We start from the raw sequence: 26,187 nt of genomic DNA, 5'->3' as shown, positions 1-26,187 counted from the left end.
AGGAAAAGTCAAATCTAAACATCCCTTTTTCAGTTTTCACTGCCAAATAGGAGCGGTTTCTATACAACGATAGAATTTAAAAATGCAGTAGAGCTGGAGGTCTGCTTCCTACAACTCTGCATAGCAATGATGACCTCTTAAATATAATCAAGAGCCCATTTTGCCCTTGGTCTGCTCCAGTTTTGGGTTTGAATTGCAAATGGAAAATGTGGGATTGACCTATTGAGAGGTCATTGTGGTGTGTGTAAGGTCCTTCTTTAATATGATCGTGGAGATTGAATGGGGCTCTATTCCCATCCCTTGTTCATTTGTGGTACAGTATTTCAAAGCAACAGAAATAGTTTTCAGAGGATCCTTATGACTGATAGCAAATAATTGTTAACAGATACTGTATGGTAGCTTTATTTTATACCTGCTACAGTTTTGTTTTTGTTTTTTTTAAAGTAAAGGCAAATTTTTTCATTTCCTAAATGGAGCAAGGTGGTCAAGTCACTCTGTTACTTGGCCTCCTTTGAAGCCTAACTGTATAGAATTAGGAAGAAGGAGGAATGTGAGTAGTACCATCCTCAACTTTCAGTAAGAAGAATGACAGGTTTCAGAGTAGCAGCCGTGTTAGTCTGTATTCGCAAAAAGAAAAGGAGTACTTGTGGCACCTTAGAGACTAACAAATTTATTTGAGCATAAGCTTTCGTGAGCTACAGCTCACTTCATCATGCATCCGATGAAGTGAGCTGTAGCTCACGAAAGCTTATGCTCAGATAAATTTGTTAGTCTCTAAGGTGCCACTAGTAAGAAGAATATAACTTACTTAAAGCATCTCACTGTAGGTAAGACTAGACAATCTATAGCTTTAAATAAATGATCAGGCATTTCACAATAATAATTAATTCAACATTATTTTATTTACTAGATCTGTGTGTGCCCTCTAGTTAAAGGTCTGTTATCCAGGCTATTGCAAATGCCACTTTTAGGGTTATATAAAATAACTTAAAGAATCCCTCTGGACTATGCTTTTACTGTTTGCTGTATGATTTATAATACATAGATTTTTCTAGTCTATTAAATAAATAAGTAGTTAGAAAAATATGAAGGCATTCTGCTGATTAAATAGCAATTATTCAGTAGAGTGGCTACATTTTACACATCTGTAAATGTTCCATAGCCATACATATAATCTTTAAAAAAATTAATGTATTGATCTACACTCTGTCACCTGACAATGGGGTAGCAAATTCATACCTCAGTTTAGCAAAAACTTTTCCTCCAGGCACAGGTGTTAGGGTGTATCTGTATATGAAACATTACATACAGATATATATTGAATGAATGTTGTCAGTCTTTTCTGCAGAAATCAATAGAATATTTTTTCTCAGTCAGTGTTTTATTTTGTGTGACATTTTAATATTGTGCTATCATGTGCTAATTTCTTTCTGATAGGGTGTGTGTGGTATGGTTCAATATTTTTACTTTGGTTTCTTGTTTTAAACACTCTATGTAGTGTAAGTTTAAGTCCTGCCTGGACTTTTGGCATGTTTCATGGACAGCAATAGGATTGCAAAGTGAAGTATGGGAAGAAGAGGCTGAGGAGGTTTTAACTTTCCTTAAGAAACTTGTTTGTTAGCAATTATCTCCTTTGACGGTGTTCCGGTTTGAAGTCTTACATGATTTGAAAATTCTTGTGTCAATGCTGGTACTGAAGACAAAAGATTGCTTTAAAGGCAGCTCAGCTTGCCCTGGGTACTGTATCTGAGACTACAAAAACAAGGAGTCCGGTGTTATGCCCAAATAAATTTGTTAGTCTTTAAGGTGCCACCGGACATCTTGTTGTTTTTGTAGTTACAGACTAACACGGCTACCCCCTGATACTTGGTACTCGAGACTGATTTGATTGCTTCTGACTTGTGAGAGTGTTTAACATCCCAACCTGTAGTATACCTTTCTGTGCTTCCTCTTCATCTAAGGGAGGGTTGTATCTCCTACTACCAAATCAGTTGCACCCATGTTTAAAGGCTGTTTGTGAATTGAGGCTGCTGCACATAGACTGACATGACAGGAGTTTAACCTAGTTCATTGGATGGTTTCTGAGTACACTAATGCCAGACACCTTAATATTCAGTCATTTGTACCGTGAGCTCAGAGTCTAGTTCCGTTCATGAAGAATCAGGTTTCTGTGACTGTTTGGCACAGATGTGCTTTCAGTCATGAAGGCAGAAACGTTTTTCAGCCAAGTACGTTCTATTCCTGATGACTGAAGCAGTGTTGTTGACTTGTCTGCCTGTTTGGGTACCTCTACAGATACTGAGGTCTTAAGTCACTTGTTCACTGATAATTGGTCTGTGAATCAAAACATGATGAATTCCTCTCTAATGAAATCTGTAACAGATCCCTTGCCCATGTCCTCAAACAGAAATATGTTAAAATTAAAGGCAAAATGGTGGCTAGTGTATTCTCTAACACTGGAGAGAGTGCTTAATGAACACTTGCTTCTCCCCTACATGCAGTGCCATCAGCTGAGAAGTGTAGCAGACCCATAAGGGGGAAAAAACTTCAGGGATTTGCAATAGTCTCACAGCTTTTATTGTGATTCACTCATCAGTCAGGAGTCTTCCTTGAAGCTGCTTTTCCTTTGCTTTGTTTTCAGTTTGCATTTTACTTTCATGTGCATCTTATGTTTCAAAATAATATATACTATCATTGTGTTATGGGGCTCCAAAATTGATAAGGTCCCCTCTTGCTGGCTCCGGTGAGTTGAAGTTCTGTATCCTTTGTAGAAAGCTATCTTTCTCACAATAGTGTTTGTTGCAGGCCCTTGTTACTAATATGCTGGACTTTGTTACATTTTATCCAGAGAAGGTGGAATTGTACACCTAGAAAAAGTTTCCTTCTATGGTTTCACTTTAACAAGTTATTAATTTCCCCACCACTCTTATGTCCATCTTGGTGAACCATTGCTCCACCAGCTGGATCTAAAAAGGTCTGTCAGTTTCTATGTGGAGCAGACAAAGCCCCTTAGAAAGTCCATCCAGTTTTTTGTTTCACTTGACCCAAACACATTAGGTCAGTCTGTGTCCAAAAGAACCATTTCTAATTGGCTTTCAGCTTACATGTCTCATTATTATACTTTTGCGATACTGAAACTTGAGGGGGCATGTCAAAGGTCACTCCGTCAAAGCAATGTCTGTGTCAGCAGCCAACCTCAGGTCAGTCTTGCAAAGCTACAGTGTGTGCAGGTTTCCCTCTATATTTACCAAGCTTTATTTCCTTGACATTGTTGCAAAGAGATTTAAGGTTTGGGCTCACTATGTTGCAGACTATTTCTCAACTGATTGTACCAACTCTTTCCATCTTCTTGATTCTCTGTAAGATGTCCGCATGCCTTTGTCTTTTCCAAGTCCATTCTTTATGTTTTATATTCCTATGTTATACACACCATACACACACTCACCAAACCTTGTAACCTAGGTTGCTTGTTCATTTTGCTTAAGATCAGGACTTAGGTCAAAAAGAAACTGATGTTAGGCTGCAAGTTGTGACATGTATACTCTTCAAGGCATCATCAACACTGGCCACAGGTGGGCCTGCTTAACTAACTAAGCTGTGAATTTGCTCCCTTAATACCACTACACCTGAGCTTGTATTTCCATAGATAAATGTTCTGTTATACAGAATTCTATGTAAGTACATAAAATTATATTAAAGGTACAACTTAAATGTACAAAATGCAAGGAAGCTCAGTTTCTAAGTTTGCATTCAGACCTTTCCTCATGGTGTTGTCTTTATTCTCACAATGCAAGAGTTAGAGCTATGTTAGCCCTACCTTTCACATTTCTGGCTTTTGTCTGTATAAGTCAGACACATTTTATTTAATATAGTTGGTATTTAATGTTTGTGTTTGCAGCTTTAGTATTTTATGGGATTTCTGCACATAGACTGTGATTAACAAAATACAATGAAATGTTTTATGCTAATTGTTTTATTTTCTCTGCTTTTGAATTTTCATCCTAACATCAGAATGCTTAGTCAGCTTTATCCTCTAGTACCTCCTTTCTGCCTCTTACCCTTAATCAGGAATGTTCCTGGCCATGTAATTCACCTTTTCCTACCATACAGGACATTGCTGAGAATGGATGCTCTGCAACACCAGAAGAGTCCTTACCAAGGACAGCTCCTTCTCCGTTGAGTGAAAAGAAGGACCCTAAACTCAGAGAAGATAGAAGACCAATCACAGTACACTTTGGGCAGGTAGGTGATGTTAGATTAGTTTAAATTGTATTTGTTATAGATAAGCAAAAATATTTAATATTTAATTGAAAGATTGTTCGTGTTAGCCTTTTCATTAATTTTTACGGATCAGTTACATCATTCTGGGTTTATTTTCCATTTCACTTCCACGTTTGGGAGGCTCTTATCATGTTTAGTGGTTTCAGTAGTTTCCTTTTTGTATAAGGTATTTTTCTGAGGCAAATTATATTTTAGATCTATTTGCAAGAGTATGTACCATTTATTTACAGCAGTGTAATAATGAACTATTTTGCCTGTTCCAAGAGTGTGCATCATGCCACATCCCTTTAGTGCAACAGGGTACGTTATCTCAGGTGTCTTCAGTTATCTAAGCAGATCACTGGTGTTAGCGCAGAACACCTAATTATTATTATCACTTCAGCAGACTTCAAAATTTAAAAGCAATGAATTCCAGTGGAAAAAATCAATTTAATAGTGCTCTGTATTTCAATATCGACAGTTGAGCTCCAAATATGAGATATCCTCATTATGTTTCTGACAATGTGTCTACAAAAATAGCTGGTTTTATACTAACTAATCATGTAGAAAATGTTATATCAAATCATTAAAATCGGAATGGAAAAACACACAGTATTCACAATCCGCTTTCCAGCATAGCTTACATTAACAGATTTTATTTGTAAAAGATATTTTTGCCACTGTATTCAATGTCCTCTGTTATTCCTGATCTTTTTACCTTTTTTTCTCTCTGAGGCTCATTAGAGCACAGAAATGACTATCTGGTTTCTTAAAGGACAAATTTGGAATTAATACGGTTAAAAAACAGTGCATTATCAGAAAATGGAAGTTCTAAAATGACAGGCAAGCCATATTTTAGGTAAATGATAGTAGTAGTAGTAAAGCATATGCCTAGCAAGTTAATATAACTAGATTTCTTACTATTTAGGTATTAAATTGTGTCTACATATGCATAAGAAGCAATAATTCATTACAGCATCTTATTTTCAGTTTTCCTTTTGATCTTCCTTTTCTTTATCATTTTAGAATTTGATTGCATGCTTTTAGAACTTTGGCTGTTGTGCTAAATGCGGGTTGTTGGAAGTTTTCTCAGACAGATTGCGCCCCAATTCAATTTTTGAAGTGGTGGTTTATTTTTCATTTATTTTCTGCTCTTGTACAGTTGAGGGGGTTTGGGGCTACTGAAGAAATGCAGCCACCTTAATCCACCAGGAAAACATTGCTTTTCTTTAAAAACCTTCTGAAATCCAGGCAAGCCCTACATTTTTGTTTGGGAATCCTGAACCCTCCCCGCCCCCGCCAACCCTTTTACATTTGCATGAGCGGGGATCATCCCAACACTTCGGTAGATAACGTAGATAATCAAGTGGAAAGTGCTTACCCAAAATCATGTGGCAGGCAGGGGTATGATCACTTTCAGATTTTTTAAAGATCACTTTCTCTCTGTCAAAAGAAACACACATCAGCTTTAGTGAACCACTGGCAAAGGTGAAAGGCTCACTTGCTAAACGCTTATTACTGTCGTTACATTACAAATGTCAGTTTCCAAAAAATTGTGTAACTTGATAGTTCTAGAGCTATCTTGCTTACAGTCTTTGTCCTTCCACAGATCTTCCTTGTGATCATAGTGCCACACAATATAGACAATTAAACAATACTTCCAGGCAAGTGGGTGAAAGGAGTACAGTTTTAGGAAATAAAAATTAAGGCTTTGAAAAAAATCAACTTTTACTATTTAAATGGTACATGAGCTCTAACTAGTGATTAAAGGGGGAGATTTTAGTGTCGCTTTTAACTCCTTGTAAAATAAGTGAGGGGGGAAAAATTGATTAAAAAGGCATGAAAACTGCTGAAATAAGCATTGTTTGTGCATTCGCAGGCCTTATACACTGGGGAGGATGAAAGAGGGTTTTTTCTTATTGTCACTTGCTTTCCATGTCTGCTAGTATTATGCTAGTGTATGTGGTAAAGGCAGAATTTTTTAAAATGCATGCATGCGGATTAGGGTCAAGCCCTGTGTATCAGTAATGCAGTTGGCTCACCCATACCACTGCAGCGCCAGAGCCTACCAACAGCAGCGATATGCCTTAATTGAGACATGCTGTCAAAGTGACAAACACATTTGCATACAGTCTATTTATTTTCGTTGGAAAGGTCTGCAGTCTGCTGTTGGTTGAACATTCTTAATCAGCTTGCTGTAAGTGAGCCGGCAGCTAGCTGTCCTATGTTGGTGCTTCTCTTCATTACATGACAGATTAGTTAAAGGGGGATGGGCTAGGAAGCCAGCAGCAACCTTTAATTTTAACTCATTATATCTCATCCTATTTTAAGTTAGTTTCTAGCATTTCTCTTATAGTTTTGTGTCCATACTAGCAGTTGTTAAATTTGCAAAAACTATAAGTAAAACATCTTAAGGAGGCTAAATATTAAATGCTCAACTGTTCAGTACTGTTGAGAATTTATCCAGTATTATTATCTAGATTCATAACTATTAGATTTTGCAGCATAGAGATTTTTAAGATATCTCATCTTGCTTTGCAATTACTTATCAGGCATCCCCTTACGGGGGTGTTTAATTTGGGTAGATAATTCGGTTAAATTGTTGACTTCTGTTCCTATAACTGCCCAGAGATTGAGAGAAGCTGTCCTTGGTGCCCATATGAATGACAAAATTATGTAATGGGTCATTACAGGATGGGACAATCACAGCCCCTTTCCTCTCCTTTTATCTTCCATAGGTTTTCTTCTCTGCTTAGGACTGTGGCTGTGAGCCTAGCCCTAGAGTCACTCAGGTAGAAGACACTACCATCATGCACTAGGAACCCAGACAAGCTGTCCAACAAATAATAGTGGCAATGGCTGCAAAATCACCGAGTGTTTAGCCAGTGGAGAGAAGGGGGAATAATTTTAAAAAACCATTTGAGGGATCCAGGACGCTGGATTGTCACCTCATTTCTTTAGATTACTAAGGCTGCCTGTCTGATGCACCACTGCAAAATACTTCCTCTACCAACTGCTTGCTGACCTTAATGTTCACAGGGATCACTTTCTTTCCCTTGCTTTAAAGCTTTAGACTAGACTGCATCACACATTTATGTCCACCATTGCCACCCTGCCACATTGCTCGCCATGGCTATAAATGATGTGGGCCTCAAAATGCCTATCCTGCACCTAACATAGACTTTGGAACAGGGTTGATGAGAGCAGCTGTAGCAAATGGCATACAGGGCAGGTTTGCTGACCTAGAAGTTGTAGCTTTTCTTTCCATTCTCTCTCCAGGTAGATGGTACAGGTTTATCCTTTACCCTTGTTGGGAATAAATACAATACTAAAAGGCAAATAGTCAGATAAACTCTTGGCTTGTTCCTTGTGATTTACATTGTGAGTTTAAATTTGAAGTCTGTAATAGGTGTTGTTCCATTTGTCACCGTAGCCTGTTCTCCACATGTCTCTTCTATACACATGGCTGTATTGGATGTTTGGCAAGACATAGAACTGGAAGCAGTTGGACCCATTATGATACAGGTTGTGATTATTGGTTAGAATGTCTGGGAAGAACTTAAACAAAATCTCAGTTTTCTTCTCCCACATTTGAAGCACTCATGCCTGCAAAAATACTGTTTCTCTCTGGGTAGAGCATAGATCTAATCTTTTTATGCTCAAAACAGAGAATAAGGGTGAATATCTGACTCTGAACATTCCTATAGCATTTTTCAGATTCTGAATTTTTGTTAGTGATGCTTGAGTTGTGTGATTTTGCTGGAAGTTTCAGCTTCCATCACTAGTCTGTTGTTGATGCGGGAGCTGTGGTGATGAGAGCACCATATAGAGCCTAATGTTAAACAGCCCCAGGGCTCTGCCACTTCACAATTTTCATAATTGATTGATCAGCAGATAAATTACAGTCTGGATTTCAACTCTGATAGATTTCAGAAGTGATGTTATGTGAGGAGCTTTTAATTCCTCCCCACCCTACACGCACACCAATTTATAAAATGTTATGCTACTGGGAAAAATTGAGTTACAGCAGTAACTCCAGTCACGCTAGGAAAAGAGCTTGCTCTTATTCTTGGTACAGGACTGAACTTGGGGAGGGGGGAGATCTGCTGTGCTAAAATCTTGAACTTTATTCTTTTTCTGTTTGCACAGAAGTAGCCATTTCTACATCCCATACAAATTTTTGGATAGGTGCCATATTTACAGATCACTATTACTGCCAAAAAAACTGGGGAGAGGGAATTATCTTTTCATGTTGTGGTTGAAGAAGCAGAAAACCTGGTAAATGCAGTCTGACTTCCATGATCTTACATGTGTATGGATCTTGATATGAACTAAGGAATAGATTTCATTCACACTTGATGGCCCCTATATTCAGACTTTGCTTTCCTTTCATTTGTGCAATATGAACATAAGTGCAGGAAAAACAAAGTTTGACTATACAGGGACCACATTCACAGCAGTTAGTAGCATGCTGTGAAAGGAAAATCTCTCCTCCCGCTTTACAAACTAACTTTATAGAACAACCTGATCCAATAGCAATCCTCCTTCAAAATGTGGATTGGGAAAGTGAGCCCCAGAATTATAGGGACAGCTGCTTCCTCACCCTCTCCAACCACCTCTCCTCAAGTTCCTGAAATGAGATCCATGAGTAGTGTTAATTATTCTTCCTTAAACCATATCCATAATGCAGTTATGAACCACTTGGCCTCAGGAATGGGGCCTGGGGAAGAGATTAGATCAAAGAACTTGTTATGTGGGTTACTGTGTTTCTCTCATAACAAAGTTGTTCAAATAGTTCATCTTCCTCTTTCCTTCTCAGTTTGTTTTAAGTTTGTCTGTTGATGGGACATTGATTTGCAAGGATAATGTGATAGTATCAATCTGCCTGTTTTTGCACATACATCATCCCTGGCACACAGTTACCTGAGTGTTTCCTGAGTTCCTCACAACACCGCTGTGGGAGGTTAAAAAATTATTATCCTCATTTTATAAGTGGGGAACAGTGGCAGAGAAGGGTGAAGTGACTTGCTCCAAGGCCACGTGGAAATCAGTGGCCACACCGGGAACCGAACAAACATCTTCTGAGTCCCACAGTGGTGCTTTCACCTCAAGACCATCCTCCTTCATTGATATGTCATTTGGATTCTTAGAACATGTTAACCTTTAATAGCCCAATCTCGAAAGTTGAGTTTATCACATCATGGCCACAAAACATTTAGAAAAACAAACTTAAGTTCACTAAGTGACAAAGATGCCACAGCATGAGATCCAGTAAATTTAAAAATGGAAGGAAAACTGACAGCTGGGAGAAAAGTGAGATTCAGGACATGCTCACAAGCATCGAGATGAAAAAATCAGGTGATTCTGATTATGGATTTAGTGTTTCCTGAATGTGTTCGGCTGCCACCTATTTAGTGACTATTAGTCTATTTTCAGAAAAAAGGGAACAAGGAAAACTATCATGGCCAATGACCGAGGAACTCAACTTATATCCAGCATCATAAATATTTCTCACATACTTATTCAGCCAATACTGGATTTGTTTTTATTCAGTCAGCTTGGTTGAAGAAAGGGCTGGAATGGTCATGCCCTGGCTCACCCACAAAACTTCCTTAGCCTCGCAAAGCCCCCCTCTGCCACTCCTCTTCCTACCCCTGCAGGTCCTGGGGAGCTTAGTATACTAAGCTGTCATACCACCAGGAGGTGGCTGCTCCTTTGATGAGTGCAGCTTCTTCAAACCCTGTTTATTATGTGCACGTCTAATAGGTACCTCACCATAGTATTTAGGTACCATTCATGTAATTAAGAAATGTGCCATAACATCCAATGGGGATGATGTTTTCCATCCTCCCGCTGCCAATTGGATTGATGTCACTTGTTTGTTTCCTAGCCATGCTGTAGTTGTTTTTGGAAAGCTTCCACAACAGTTGAATCTTGCCTTGTGCCCTGAAGGTTTCAAGACTCATGCTTATCCTAATCTCTCCAGTGGTAGTTCACTCTGCTGTCTAGATCCTTACACTGAAATCCTTCAGATCCTATCTTCTGCAGATTTCACCCAAACAGTCACAATGTCCCTGCTCACTGTGAATGTTTGGGTAGGACACCCACACCCCATCTGAAGTAACTAAGGCTTTGAGCATATCAAAGATTAGAACTAGGACCTTGCAGCATCTCAGGAAATGGAAGTGGAGCCAGTGCAGAGTAGCAGTGCAATGTGTTCTCACTGAACTGTTATCACATAATAAAAGGGCCGCTACGTACTTGACCAGCTGAAAACCTCTGCATGACCTTCACGATCAGTCTCAGGCAGAGTGTGAATCTCATGGGTGGATGGGTTATTCCAATTTAATAAGATTCATTTAAAATGGTTTGGAAGAAACACCTAACATCTCTCTGAATTATGATGAGCTTTTATTGAGCAATAAACTTTCATAATTATTTCAAATGTATTTAACTTTGCACTATGTAGAGTTATCACCAAGGCAGAGGTGGCTATGGAGCCATCTTAGAGGTACTTTTCTCTGCGGCGAAGTACTGCTGAGCCACCACGCTATGGGTGTGCCTGCTATTGCTGTGATAGATGTTCTGAGGGATAATCCCTTCTGGTGTCTCCAGCAGCACAGCCAGGAGGATGGATGCTGAATGCTTTAAATATTTTTAATTTGTTCTGAATACTTAGAAGTCTTTGGTTGCTTAATGAGTGTGTATATAAATTGCAATGCTGGATGTGTGATGAGGGCAGGAGGTTGTTAGGTAAATCTTACTGGGTGGGCTTGAAACTATTGGCATATGAAGTTGAGCACATGCCTCCTTCACTCTCATCAGCCTAGGTAAGTCAAGGTATGCCATGATCTCTCCTAGTCCAACAGATCCATTTGTTTAACAGGTAATTGTCATGATTCAGTATCTCCTCTGCAACTGTGTTGGTTTATATAGACCCATCAACTGCATGGCACTGGACAGTAGGTGAAGTGTGCCAAATCTAATAGCCCAAGTTGACGGGCCAACACAGTCAAATAAAAGACCCACCAGCAGCAGATTTTAGTCCTTTCCTGAAGGATGGAGTTATTGTCCAAAACTTAACTGTCACACTCAGACCTGATAAGCCAGGCTTCTTCTTGATCACGCTTCTGCCCCAGCCCACACAGCACGTCTCCAGCCAGATCTTCCACCTAGCTGCTTTGGAGTTCCCCCCGGTCCTTTCCCAAGGTCTCCTGCAGGAGTCTCCCTGCTGTTCCACCTGTGACTGAGCTGATTGCCTGCTTCTTATATGAGGGCAGCTGACCTGCAGGACAAGCACTTGACCCCTGGTTTCAAACCCAGCATCTGGGAGGTAGCTTAACTAGGCACAAGTGGGACTGATTCCAGCTCCTTTAAAGGGCCAGCCCACCCTGTGACAAAGTTCCTAACCTGCAGAGCTTACACCATTAACAATACCGCAGGGTACAGTACAGTGCAAAACAGACCCAGGCTGATGTGGCTGATCAGACTAAACCATTGGCTGTTGGGGAAATGTTCAGCCCCTTCTCCCTTCGTGCATCATTCCACAAGAAGTGAATTATACTGGCAGTTCTAATTACTTCTCTAATTGTTTGTAGTCAGTGTGAATGTGTTCAAGATTGTATGGAATATTGTTGTTATCTGGGAATAGAATTATTCTTATTTCATTTATGTTTTCAAAAGGTGGAATTCAATAAAATGGAAAGGGAGAAAAATGCAAAGGACTTTTGTCAAGTGCCCATTTATTTAAGAGATTCGATTATATTCCACTTCTGATGCAAATTAGGAAGAATTAACATTTTGGGAAACCAATTTTAACTGAATTTCAGGAATAGTGGATTAGATTGAAAGGGTATTCACATTACTAAAGCTATCTATCTGTGAATCTAAATGGGCTTCCCACTTACCCAGAATGCTCTTCCAAGTTGGATTCTTATTGGCAATTAAACTTTTGCGGGGTGCAGGCTTGGACATTTCCAACTCATTTGCTGTTCTGATCATTTGGTGTAAGGGAGCTATGCAAGCATGTTCATTTCTCCTTTATGGCCTGCCTCTAGAGGTGCAGAACGAGCGATGCTACTGTGGCAGGGTGGCAGGTTTCTTCTTTGAGAAGATTAAACAGCATAAGGAGATCAGGGAGAAGAAAAAAAGAACAGCCAGCTACATTCCAGAAATGCAGAACTGGATCAGGAAGGCCGGGGCAAGCAGAAGGAGGGATTATCTCCAGTATAAAAGAGATCAAGTGAGGAGGGGATGAAGGCTGCTTTGCCGGACCATGTAACTCCCCTCACACCCAGGTGCATTGGAACAATAGCAGATTTCCCCTTTGTCTCAGCAGGAATTATATTGTAGTGAAGTAGAAATCAAAGGGGGAAACAAGTTCACTTTCTAATATTCATGCAGTTGTATGCTGTGGTTTCAGAGCCAGACTCCTCCTCTCCCCCCAACTCCACTCCCAACTCGCTAACGGGTTAGGCATCTTCATTAAGGAAACAAGCCTCCGTCCCTCTCCTCCCCACTAATGGACAAGGTGGCCTCCCTCTTCCTTTACGTGAGCAGAGGTTGGGTCCTCTCCTCCCTCTGCCTAGTGCTCATGGGTTTAATACAAATATAGTCTTGGCCCTTTAAAATTCTTCCTGTTCTGTAGGAAAGGACAATCTCCCTCTCTACCCCATCCTTTTCAACAGGAATTCAGTGTTCTTCAGTGGAAGTCCCCCCGCAGGAGAGGAGAATTTTAAAGGGGGCAGGACTGTACTTGGCCCAGAAACAGTCGTCCATCTGGTGTGTGTTGCAGAATAACTGTCCTTTGCTGTTTTACAGTGACACTGTTCTTAGACAGAGACTGAAAATAATGTCAATGCACCAGGGAAATAACGCATTTGGGTGAAACCCAGCTTTACGGCGTGAGAGATTTGCAGGAGTGACAATCCATAGCATAGGAATTATCTAACTAAAGGCTCATGCTCTTCTCATGCATGTAAATATTTGACAAGTGAGACCTGGCTCTCTCTTTAGGAAGATGTACACCTACACCAGCTGCAGTGCATACCTCAGTTGCCAATGTTTTCTAATGAGTCCAAGACAGCTATGTCCTTGGCTAGTAGAACAGTTCCATGTGTGTAGCTCACATTATTACATAGACGCTCAGGCTTAGACTAGTGTGACACAGACAGTAGGACCCCAATCCTGCATTCAGATCAGCAGAGGCAAAGGTGTCTGTTCACACAGATGCGTATTCTGAATCAGGTCCTGTATGTTTTGCCAGCTTTGGCATTCCAAATGCTTTAAATGAGGCTGGTCTACAGTGCTGTGCAGAATAAAGGTACTTCCCTGGGTACATGTAAGTCAAATGTGATAACCCTTGGATCGGGATGTATGGAGGAACACTGTAGTTTAGCAGCCCTCCTAGGGTTTTGTGACAAACTATAGCAACTGTAACATTTTTGTACAGTCTCCTTGTTAGACCTGTTACTCTGAGGGACATCACTGCTGGCATATGGAAACACAACTGTGCTTTATAAATAATACATACATATATAAAATAAATACATCAGTGCATGCAAGGCTAACCAAATCACCTAGATTGACAACCTGAGAAAAGCTCAGAGGCTCTTGTGGATGACTCGCTTAGGCTGTCAATGGACATCAGCATCCAGAAGTTTCTTACATATAACTGATCAAGTGGATATGTGCAGTTAGGCCAGAACTGTCTAAATTGACCTCTGGGCCCCTGGATTGAACAGAAAGATTAAAAGGGAATTACGTGAAATATAACACGCAGTTCTTCTAACTGCTAAGCTCACTGTGATTGCTTGTGTGGCCAGCTGTATTTGGATTTGCCTTTTCGGAGCCAGGGCTGGTTAGTACAGAGTAGAACAGTTACAAAGCGCCATGCTGTACATTTAGAAGGAATGTAATTTTTTTTGTGGTGGTGGAGGGGATATTGCCCTAATAATACAGACTTCCTCAGCAAATGCTGGAGCCAAACCAGGCAGATAGGCAGTGCTGTTTTTAGAATTCCTTAAATGAGAGGCCTGCTTATTTCAAGCATCCCGCCTGCTAGATAGAAACGGCTTTTAAAAAAATAATGAAGTATGTATCCATCTACTGACATTCATTTAAATCAGCTGGGCAGCATGGATTTCCTAGATTTGAATTCTGATATTAGGCCTGATAGCCCTGTGAAAAGCTGACCAAGTGACCAGCTTAAAAAAAAACACACCCACAAAAACAGTCTGGCTTTTTTCTTTATTTTTAATACCACATAGATGGATTTTCCAGTATTTTAAATGAAAAATATATGTAGTTAGCTCTGCATTGACAGTGTCCTTGAGGATTTGACAGTGAGATTTTCCAGCAGTTGCTCTTCGTTAGAATCCTGGTGGTGTTTAATAAGGCAGTCGAACTGCTGGCACCTTCGGTTCCTGTTTGTTCTCCGAGGGCTCAGGGGCTGCTGCAGTAAGCACATCGACCAGGGCTGATCATTACAAGGGCGTACGCCACCATGAATAAAAATGTCACACGTTTTCCCATCTCACAGCGGTACAAAATGTCAGTCCTGTCAAACAGACATCGCAGGTAGCTGTGAGCAGTCAGTACAAATTGGGGAGCCGAACATTCCCCCAGCTTTCTGATATTCTTCATTTGAAGCAGAAGAAAAACAGTTGTTAACCTATTAGCTGTGATTTTAAACTCTGCTGAGACAGTGGATGGATAGACTTTCGCACATGGGAATAAATATATTCCCGGGTCCAGGAATTTTTAAAACATTCTCTCCATGCATTTGGATTGGAGAGCAGAAAGAGAGAGGAAAAACACTCTCTGTAGAAACTTGTCTTATTTTGGAAGAGGAGCATTGGAATTTATGAAAAATTTTCATCGATTTCATACTTCAAACACCCACCCACCCTTCAAACAGCTCCTTGCTGTTTTAGCTAGTGACCCAGAATAGGAGTGGTTTGATAAATTAAGACGGTTCTCTCTCTCAGCCCATCTTCTCCTGTTACTTGCTCCTGTATTGACTTTATAATGTATTCCCTGCCTGTTAATGCAAGTGAAAGTGATGTTAGGTTTGAAGATAGAAGAAGGATGTTAAGTTTGTGACAGATCAGTGGCAATAGACTTGCCCTGATTCTAGGGATATTCCCCTGTGCCCACACAGTTATCAGTGCAGGTTTGGAACCTGTGATACCATAAATGTAGGATTCAGATTTCACTGCAGGATCCAGAAGAAGCTGGACTGGGTGTGAGTGCCGTGGGGCATAGAGCCCTTATTAAAACACCAACAACTGCAGTAATAATAGAGGGGATACAGCAAACTGCTGTCAAAATAGATTTCGTTGAGTGAAGTGTTTGCTTTGTGAGAAAGTCCCTCTGTAAGTGGTGGATTCTCCTTTGTTTTACTGATCTATTTCTCTATGACTGATGCACACATATAAGCTTGTGCATTGTTGCAAATGTAATATCTGAAAGGTATTAATGGCTAAAGCATGTTGCATAAGGAAGGCTCAGAGAAAGGGACCTGTGCCGAAGCTCTTCAGAAACAAAACAGCCAGAAACTGGATGGCAATACCAAGGATGAACTTTCTGGCTTGAAGGTTTAGCTGCCTGGAATGTGATGCTTCTAGCCTTTGTGTGTGAACAAAAATAAACTTGACTGAGGGTATAACTTGAGCATGTTGTAGGGTGTTCTGGGGTAATGAAGGCCCTAGGTTCTCAGTATGTTTATGTTCTGTAGGTGCCTGTCACCCATGCACTACGTATAGCATACAGAACTGCATTCCCCTGCAGTGTCTTAGAATATCTGTCGTTTGACTATGGAATCTGAAGAGGAGTTTAATTTTTGTTAGTGTTTTTACTGCAGCTAGACACACTACATTTTAAAAAAATGAAACTACAGTAACCAAGTGGCCAGAGTCCCAATTCACTTTTGCATCCTCTTCTGTGGTTTCTTTTGCTGCCTTTTTTTTACACAGCATGTGAACTTTCCCATCACTGGAGCTAGTTGCATGGGAAGTAATCAGACATCTTGACGAGCCTTCAAACCACAAATGCCACTACAAATTAACCACTACCACTACAAAATACTCCTCCTGTCAACATTGTATAAGAATACGTGCTACTTTGGGGGCATGCACTGAAAATGTCTGCTCAGCGCAGCTCACCTATGAAAAAATATGCATGTGTAATTCTGTGAAACATAACAAAATGCTCTCTTCTCTAGATAATTAAAACAGTATTTCATACATTTCCTGTTGAACTCTGTAATGAAAGTGGTTTGTCGTCTATTTAAAATAGAATTGCACTTTTAAACACAGAATTGGTTTTAAATCATAATGCTCCATAGAAATAGTTTAAGCCAGCAGTTCTCACCTAGGGGGTCTATGGACGCCCCCCCTTTCAAGGGGTCCGTGGGGCCCTGTGGCTGAAGCCCTGATCCCTGGCGCCCTCTGCGGGGCTGAATCCCAGAGCCCCAAGCACTGGTATTCCCTGTGGGGCAGAAGCCCTGAGCCCATGGGCAGAGTTGGGGACATGGAGGGCATTCCCCCCCCCCCCCCCCCCGCAAACTGCACGGCAAGAGCTCCTGACCTCCCCCGACCTCATCTCCTCTCCCTGCCCCCTGGCCAGGTCGGAGGTGGGAAGCCGGAGCCAGGCAGTGCGGGGCAGCTACTGTTCTGGCTGGTGCCATGGAGCAGGCATCTGCAGCGTTCCCTCCTCTCCTGCTGGTGCCCCAAGTTGAAGCTGCTCCTCAGCTCCCAGCCCCCTTTGCTCCTACAGAGGCAGTCGGTAAGAGCCCCCCGGGTGGGGAGACCCAGCTCTGTGGGCAGACCCCTCTGGGAACCGGGACCACAGGGGAGTCCTCCTAGCACACCGCTCCTAGTACCCTCTCCCTACACCCTGAGCTACACCCTCCCTGCACCCTGAGCTACCCCCTGCCCGCACACAGCCCCTAGTACCTCTCTCCCTGCACATAGCCCCAGCTACCCCCATCCCTGCACCCTGAGCTACCCCCTGCCTACACACAGCCCCTGGTCACCCCCCTCCCTGCACCCCAAGATACCCTCGTGCCTGCAGACAGCCCCAGCTCCCTCCTCCCTGCACCCTAAGCTGTTTTAAAACTTTTTGAGCTAAGCCCTCCACCTCTGAGTTATAATTTTTGGTTACGTGTTCTCCTCTCTTCTCCCCCCACAACCCAGACAGGCTGGTCGGCCTGCTTAGGAGAGTCAGGAGGTGGCACTTCCTTCCTGGACCCTGCCATGCGGAGATGGCTCGTGCCGCCCCCCCTCCCCCCCCCCCCCCAAAAAAAAAAAAAAAAAAGAAGTCAAACTACGCCTATGCCCAAGGCCCCTGCCCCAAGGCCTCCCCACCCCTGCTGGTCCCTGGAGTTTTTATAGCATGTCGAAGGGGGCCTCAGAGAGAAAAAGGTTGAGGATCCCTGGTCTAAGCAATGATCTCTGGATTTTCTATCCCCGGATTCAGGTTCTATCTCTCAGTCTAAAAGGCGGTATGCTTAATACTAAAACATGAAAATGTAACGTGATGTAAAAGAAACATCCAGCTATTCTGGGATGATTTGCAGAGCATGGATTTATGGGTGTAGCTTGTGTGCTTTACCACTGATTCCCCTGAGAAAAGGCTTGTGGCGCTGTCATCCTAGAGAAGCCACAAAGAAAGGATCCTTTGGCTTCCACTGTGGTGGATCGTGCTAGTTGAGAGAAAACTGATAATAAAAACAAAGCTTCAAAAAACCCAGTTCTGTTGAGGGGGGGGAATCGCTCCTACGTATCTCAGTAAGTGGGCTCCCGACAGTCTCATGATGGCTGGGGCCATTCTGGACATTATTGGGGTCCCTGGTTTGATAATGTGGAATGTTCCAAAGACCTTTATTGATCACTGTCACTTTAGAGGTACATCTGGAGGTACCCATGTTGGTGTCATGCCAAGCACGCTTACAGGCCCACAAAGTGGTGGTGCTTTCTCTGTGTTGCCTAAGGAGCGAGAGGGTCGTATAAATGGTTCACTTCCCTCTCCAGTTGTTAACCAAGGGAATTTTCTCAGTCCCTCTCATTAAGCTAATGAGAGAGTTTAATTGTGACACTTTCTCTCCCTCATCACAGGTTCATGGCACATCTTTAGGACAAGCCAGGTGGAGGGGGAGGTGTCACCTTTCTCTGTATCTCTTTAGTTGTTTGTGCTACTCTTCCAGTCCTCTAATGTGACTGAAGGAAGGAGACCTCTGTTTAAAGCACAGAGATTTCTGTTCCTGACGTACGAATTAAAAATATATGTAGTCATGTCATCCCAATTTGTGAGCTCTGCATATGAAAGGGTGTATAAAATAGTGTATGCGCTACTGATTATAAAGCAGTTGCCTCATAGATTCCACCTGCTTTCCTTACTGCATCGTTTTTGGTTCAGTACATTTTTCAGCATGATTATTGTCTCAGTTTTTATTGCGTGTCCAGTTCACGTTCCAAAATCAACATATTAGAACCCTTCTAAAGAGAGTAAGTGTTGATACAGTCAGAACAGTCCATCTCTTGCCCCAGTGTCTGTCTTTAAAACATAGTAACATTTTCCAAAACCGTCCTATGTTTTTGAGATGGCCATGATTTTCATGTATAAGAAACTCTGCTGTGGAATCCATTAAACATACCTCCCCTCTTGCCTCTAGAATTAGAACTTCTGTGATTGTGAGCAAACACTTCTTACTGCATGTGCCAATGAGCAGACTTTTTCTTGTTTACAGTTTTGCCCTGCCTTTGTCCATAGCTTTTTCTAGCTGCACTTGTTGCTGCAAATGAAATAACACCTCTAATCTACTGATAAAGGCTCTGTTTTCAATACCATTTTTGAAGAATAACTGCTTTATTGCAACAGAGCTACCCAGTTATAGTTTGAGATAATAATCTGCTTGCCAGCTGTTAATTCACACATTGTAAATTATTTTTTGTTTAAAAAGTTTTCCCTGGTGTGAAAAAATAAATAGTTATATTCCATGGATGTAGTATAAATTATTTTATTATCTATTTGGTTATATCATTTTCAAATATGTGCCTTTTGCATTGTAAAAATTTCTAAGAATTATTGCCAGGCAGCTTATGGTTTAAAATGACTTGTCTAATAATTAGTAAATCAACGCCCACTAAGCATCTAAGAATTAGTTTTCTGTAAAGTTGCTTAGTGTCTTGTCACTTCAGAAATGTTTGGAACAACACAATTAAGAAAATATCCAGAATAAGAAAGTATGTTGGTAAATAGAGATGAGTAAGAATATCCTAATTTAGACTTTTCCCTTCTTAGAAAAGGCTCTACAGTACATGCATTCAAGAACATGCCTAGTACGCAAAAAGAAAAGGAGGACTTGTGGCACCTTAGAGACTAACCAATTTATTTGAGCATAACCTTTCGTGAGCTGTCTCACGAAAGCTTATGCTCAAATAAATTGGTTAGTCTCTAAGGTGCCACAAGTCCTCCTTTTCTTTTTGTGAATACAGACTAACACGGCTGCTACTCTGAAACATGCCTAATACGGTAATTTAGCTGCTTTTAGTAATGCAGCCATGCGCTGTGTTGTACCCATTCATCCATGCAGCACAGGTAATTAAGTTGATATTCCAACACCAGTTCCCCTGCTGACCTTTTAGAAACAATGTGTTTTGCTGCATCAATAAATTAACTTCAATCAGATGCTATTCTAGTAAATATGATCTTCATATACTATGAATATACTTACTTATCCCATCCTGGTGACAGATATTAACATCAACATTAAAAATGAGGCTCTGGCAAAGGGCAAATAATTGTTATCTTCTGGTAGACCTGTATGTCAATTACTTTCTATTGCCCTTACCGTGTTCTTTTTGTGTTGTGCTTTACAATGTTGATTTAGCCATAGTAGTTACTTGTCAGTGTGAGTGTCTTGGAAACCATGCTGCCATAGATATGTGGTCTTGCTTTTTCATCTCAACAATGACCAGAGGAAAGGTTCAGAGATTAAAAGCCGTGTGTGTGTGTGTGTGTGTGTGTGTGTGTGTGTGTGTGAGAGAGAGAGAGAGAGAGACCTAGCATTCCACAATGATCTGGTTTTTCAGCAGCACTTAAGTGAAGGAGATGAATTCCGGATCAGGCTGTTGGGGCCAGGCTTTGAATTGCCATTGCTTGGGTTACAGTTCTGTAAGTTATGACATATTTGTTATAAACTGATTCCTCCTGAGGAACCTCAAGGAAACCAAAATCTTCTAAAGCTGAAGTGACATTTTCTTAAAGTGACTTAACTTTTTAATTGTAAGAACTATTAGGTGTGTAGAATAGGCTGCCATGGGAAGTGGTGAAAGCCACTAGAGCCATTTTAAACTCGACGGGATAAATCACTAGAAGTAGTATTCTAAGGAGCAGTTCTGCACTTGCAAAAGTATGGACTGTTGATGATCTAATGGGCCTGTCTGTCTCTAATAATTATATGTACAAAGAAGTAAGCTTCATCAGTAAGCTCTGGAAAAGCACTCCTCATAAGAGCTGAATGGTTCTGATTGTAAGCCTATATTTAAAATGAAACTTAATAAATAAGACCCGTTTAGAAAACAAATAAGCACTTTCCAACATGGGGCTTTGAGTGGAACAATCATTCGTTGGTGGATCAAAAGTAAATGGTGCCTGAATTCAATCCAGTCAAGGCACCCCCTTCTCCTACAAAAGAACTCCCAGCTCTCTGCTATCACCTCTACCCCAGTTCTTGTGGTACGCTCCACCACTGCTTGTGTGTGTCTTTACCACCCTGCCCCTCAATCATTAGATCCAGACTTTGGAGTTCAGAGACCCCCTTTCCAGCCCAAGGTATGGATTCACATATCCTGTCTTAATCCATTCTTGCAGGTATTGTGGGAACTTTGTCACTACCTACACTGCAGTGGGTGCTGGCCTGTTTTGTGGCTGCATTATTCCTGGAATAACTGCCCCTGGAAATAGAACTTCCACATCTGTGTTGTTTTGCCTGTTCAGGAAACTCTGTGTTTTGGGGTATGCATTGGTATATCTTAAGGGGTATTTGCGTCCCACCTTCTTTAGAAGGGTACTTTACTGTTCTGTGTTCCCTTCCTCCCTGCAACTTGTTCCAGCATAACATGTACTTTATATACTGACTTGCATATAAACGGGCCTCTAATTTCAATGAGAAGTCAGTGCCCCATGTATAAGCCAAATGGGAGCTTTCAGAGTTTGCGTCTTAAATGTCATGCATGCTTGTGAAGCTACTTTTCTCATTTGGTGTAAACTTGGTGTTTTGCTCTTTCCCTTCCCCTGCCACACCTCTCTTCCTCCCCCTGTGGCCTTTGAATTTCAGCCTGAATCTCTTGGCTTATACAGCAATATATATGGTAATTTTCATGTTCACTTGCATGGATTTTGTGCTTATCTCATGGAACAAAAATGATACTTGCACACGATGTGCATTGGCTTGTCTCAAATCAAGCCTTGTTCTAGCCTTAGGCAATTTGGAGCATTCTAATGGAATACTTTCTGTAGTCTAGGGAAAGAACAAAGCTTCCTCCCCTCCCCCAAGGCCCTGCATCACAGCACCCATCTTTGACCAAAGAGTAGCTGGTTGAGATTTTCTCTGGAGTCCATCCGTGCTGCTGCTCATAGGAACATAAGAATTATCATACTGCATCAGACCAGGGTCCATCTCAGCCAGTATCCTGCCATCAATACAGGCCAGTACCTGCTGCTTCAGACAAAGTGCAAGAAAGCTTGCAGTAGGCAGAGGGGAATAACCTGTCCCCAGGTGAAGTTTCCTCCTAAGCCCCAGTAGTTAGAGGTTGGCTCATCTGCAAGCAACTGTACATATAGCCAGGCCAGACACTCCATGTCCTGTTAGCACCACTAAGTGCTGTGCTGTGCTGTCTAGTCCAGCTTCACTCTACCTGCCAATGAGCCCCAACCCTGATTGGAGGTACCAACTCCAGAGGTGGGAGGGACAGTAAAATCCCTGTAACCTATTCAGGGTTTCCTTTCATTGCTGAAACTAGTAACAGTGGTGTCACCTGGAATGAGGATGATATGTGTCCACTGGGGAGCTGGGCTGTGGCCACCAAATGCAAATGAACAGCCATCTGATGGCAACACAGTGATGAATCCATCCTGGGTTGGCTTCCAGCAGTGACTTAAGGTCCTGATCTAGCAAAACATTTGCACATGTGCATAACATTAATAGGAAAAGGGAAAGGGAGCTAAAGAATGTAATGAGTGAAACAAAAAGGTGCAGAAAAGCATCAGGGTGAATGAATGCTGGTGTTGAGGGGAAAGTACATTAAAGGACGAAAGAAATACTGGAAAGAGAATGCAGACGATAGTGGACATAACATCAGATTTGAGCTTCCAGCATAATATGGTGTTAAAAAAGCCAATGTAAATTGCCCAGACAGAGAGCAAGGGCGAGAAAGAGGCAGACGGTGGGGAACCTCTGTATGTAAGTGTTGCAGCTCTTGTGATTTTATCATGAATCTTGCAATATTTGTGTTTTTCTTAAAACCCCAGCTCCTGTAGTCAAATTATTTAGGTCAGAATCTCATTTTTGTTTTTTAAAAAGTAAGATTCTAGCCCTCAGAGACTCTGAGAAGAGCTTGAAAACGTTATCCAAGTTCACCCTAATGACTCAGGCCAGACGACAATAAAGAACCCCCAACATTTACTTTTTTTTAATCTCATAATTTGTAAGCTATTTGCATGATTTTTTGAGATCTAACTAGTGACTGTTGAACAGGGTTGGCAATGCTGAAATAATACTAAGTGATGTATGACAGACAGAAGAATTAAATTATTTTTGCGAATAGGCAAGAAGAAAAAAATGAAATCATTTACTATCCACCAACTTCTCCAGTTCCTGCTGCAAGGGAATATCCCTGATGCTGTCATTCCTCTGTGTGCTTCCTTTCAGAGCCTTCTCTGGGTTTCTCTGATTTGTATGTGGAGATTATACAGTGTGCGTTAATAACTCCATGAAGGAAAAAAGGCATGCAAGTAATGGTGCATCCTCCAGCGTGATTGGAGGGATAGCCTTTATAAAAGGAATTAAACCTGCTTTATTGCCATTGCCTTTCTTTGTTAGCAAGTGACAATATGAAGAGGTAATATAATGAATCCTGTCACATTCTCTCCGACAAAATCACCAAGTGAGTAATAAAGGTGGGCAAGTAATGTTCAGTTGTATGTGCCTTTGCAATGGCTGTGATCAGTGTATTGATCATCTCGGTAGGAGGTAATCCTGAGATGCTGTGTGGTCGGTCCCTCTCGGAAGGGGTTGCCTGTTTTCAGAAGATTTAACAATATAACTGTTGGTTCTGGCTCCTCAGCTGATGCTATTGATGCCATAGTCTTGCCGTGTTTTCTCTAAAACTTGTCTGGATTTTGCTGTTGCAAGGCCATTCAGATCCTAAACCAAAGATGGTTTCCACAATAGACTATAGTAAAGAAAAGCAGCTGGTGAAATGAACTAATTCTGAAGAAGTGGTAGCATCAACTTCTATTGAAAATGTTGCCTAATATCATTTTACTGACTGACTTTTTCTTTCGTTAGATAAGAAATATTAAGCCATTTTTTTTTAAATTAAAACCGCCCTGGTAAATAGAATTACTGACCTTCCTAACACCCTTCAGTCTGTGGCATCAGGAAAACACTAAGATTTCCTAAATCACTATTCCATCGTGGCAGTTCTGTCAGGTACTATTCTTTAAGTTTTCTACACAAATAAAAAACAAAATATATATGCAGGAGGCAAACAGAAATGTAAGCACAGAAGAAAATGCAAGTAATATAAAAAGAATACTGTAGCGATCATACAGGGCTGCTCCTCTTCGGTGAGCCAGAGGTTCACTAACTAAGGTAATAAATGCTGTGCATACGAATAGGAAAATAAATTGCGGAAGGTATGAGACTGCTACAACCTAATAAAAAATAAATATCCCAAGCTCTGTGAAGGAAGTTAAATATATTAAAGGCAGAAATTCCAAGCCAGAGCAGATGGGGAGGGAAGATGGACTGGAGCCCAGGCTAGTCCCAGGGAGGAGTGGAGTAGAAGAGAGGAATAATAAATTTTGGTTAGGGAAAGAAAGCTACATGAATCTGGAGCCATCACCTCACTGTGAGAATCCCTTTTTTCCTATGATGACTTCTATTGGAAGCATTTGCATGGACGGACTCTGGCATCAACTCCCCTGCCCAGACTTCTCTCTTATCATTGTAAGGAATTGACCCATGACAATGCATGCTGCCTGGCACCCCAGAACCACTAACAGAGCCCGAGCCCATGGCTTCTGTTGATTGGGAAGGGGTGGGGCAGCAAACAATAAAGTAAAAATCAGCAAATGGAAAATGTGTTTTTTAAATACATTGGATAGGATCAAGAGAACAGAAAAGAAGAGTGTGAATGACAGAAAAGGGCTGGATTGCAGAGCTGTGTCAGAGCAGTGTGTGTGGGTGGGAGTATGGGGGGAGGAGATGTCCATCTGCAGTCCAGAGCAAAGGGCACTCCAGCAGAAAGTTGAGAACTGCTGCTGAGATAGAGTGATGGAAACTTCATCTTCATGAAATATACTAACCTGGCCGAGTAGACTTTATTTTTGAATCTGACTCCCCCTGCCTGTATGTATCCTTTCTCCATACAGTTGACAGAAGTCTTGTCTGCAGAATGTGTGGTACTTTTCAGGTAGTGATACAATTGTTGCTATTCTCCCCAGCAGACATGTATAGAAATTCTTGTATTCACTTTATTGCAGGCTTCTGTTCATTTCTCTCCAGGCACATATGCATTTAAGCAATCACTAGAAGGACATTCCACTCTAGTTTTTATCAAGTCCTCAGCACTAAAATGCACTTGGAATTTTTGGGGTCTTTTAATTCAGCTTCAACTCACCTGGTTCACTTGAGTCTTAGTTCTGCAGAACAGTAGGGTGCACACAAAATCTTGCTTGTATGAAGCTTATTATTATGCTATGTAATCAGAAGCAGCGGAATAGGAGTATTTCCAGCAGAGTTACAGCAGCAAGGACTTGGCCAACACAAAATTTAAAATTATGGGGACCAAAATAGGCACCTTTAATTAATACATTGACCTTTCACTTCTGGAGACGTATGTCTTTGTTCAAAAGTGCTGATCACTCTGACGGATTCCATCCTAGTCCTTATTTGTCCACCTCACACAGGCTTGCCCTTCAGTAGTTTTTGCTCCAAGTTAGGCCCAGGACCTGGTACAGTAGGTTGGGGTTGCAGGTGCAATGACCGAAGTAAATGTAGAACGCTTGCACAGCTTCTGTCCACTCTATTCCTGGCTTTAGATATTGCACCTAGCCCCCGATCAGCAAAGCTCTTGAGCATGTCTTCAACTTCAGGCACATGAAGAGTCCAGTTGATTTTAACAGGTGGTCTACTGAGCCTAAATGCATTACTGATTCGGGGCCTCAGTCGCATTGGGTACATCTACACAGCAATTCAACACCCCTAGCTGGCCTGGGTCAACTGACTCAGGCTCCTGGGACTTGGGTTGCGGGGCTATGTAGGCACTTGGGCTGGAGCCTGAACTCTGGGACCCTGTGAAGGCCTGGGCCAGCTGTGGCTGTGCCACCAGTCTCTTATTCTAGTGACATACCCTGAATTATGTGAGCACTAAAATCACTCATGGAATCTTAGGGAAGAAAAGCTAATTATACTATCATTCTCCAATTTTCTATCCTGAAATGTCATCTAGAGTACTTGAAATGATCAGTTATTGTGCACCTTGATTATCCTCAAGTCATAATACATTTTGGACAGTCTAATCTAGAGAGCTTTGTGTGCTGAGCTTCATCTGGTATAGCTTACACCTCGGAGGCAGACATGCACCCTAACAATACAGAGCTCTTCTACTATTTCTTTCTGCTTACTGGTCAGGACAG

General features: G+C 41.5%; 1 protein-coding gene across 15 annotated transcripts in view; it reads left to right on the top strand.

The window, feature by feature from the left end:
• The window catches only part of DENND1A (DENN domain containing 1A), a 372,477-nt gene that overhangs the window by 316,814 nt on the left and 29,476 nt on the right, over positions 1-26,187 (top strand). For all 15 annotated transcript variants that reach the window (XM_043530795.1, XM_043530794.1, XM_037879472.2 and 12 more), the window contains one exon: positions 4,111-4,242. In XM_043530795.1, coding sequence (XP_043386730.1) covers positions 4,111-4,242 — 132 coding nt within the window. The remainder of the gene's footprint in view (positions 1-4,110; positions 4,243-26,187) is intronic.

Source organism: Chelonia mydas, chromosome 16 (genome assembly GCF_015237465.2).
Source record: "Chelonia mydas isolate rCheMyd1 chromosome 16, rCheMyd1.pri.v2, whole genome shotgun sequence".
In the NCBI taxonomy this organism is placed as follows: Eukaryota; Metazoa; Chordata; order Testudines; family Cheloniidae; genus Chelonia; species Chelonia mydas.
Note: the sequence above shows the minus strand (reverse complement) of the source record. Positions and strands in the feature narration are given on the sequence as shown.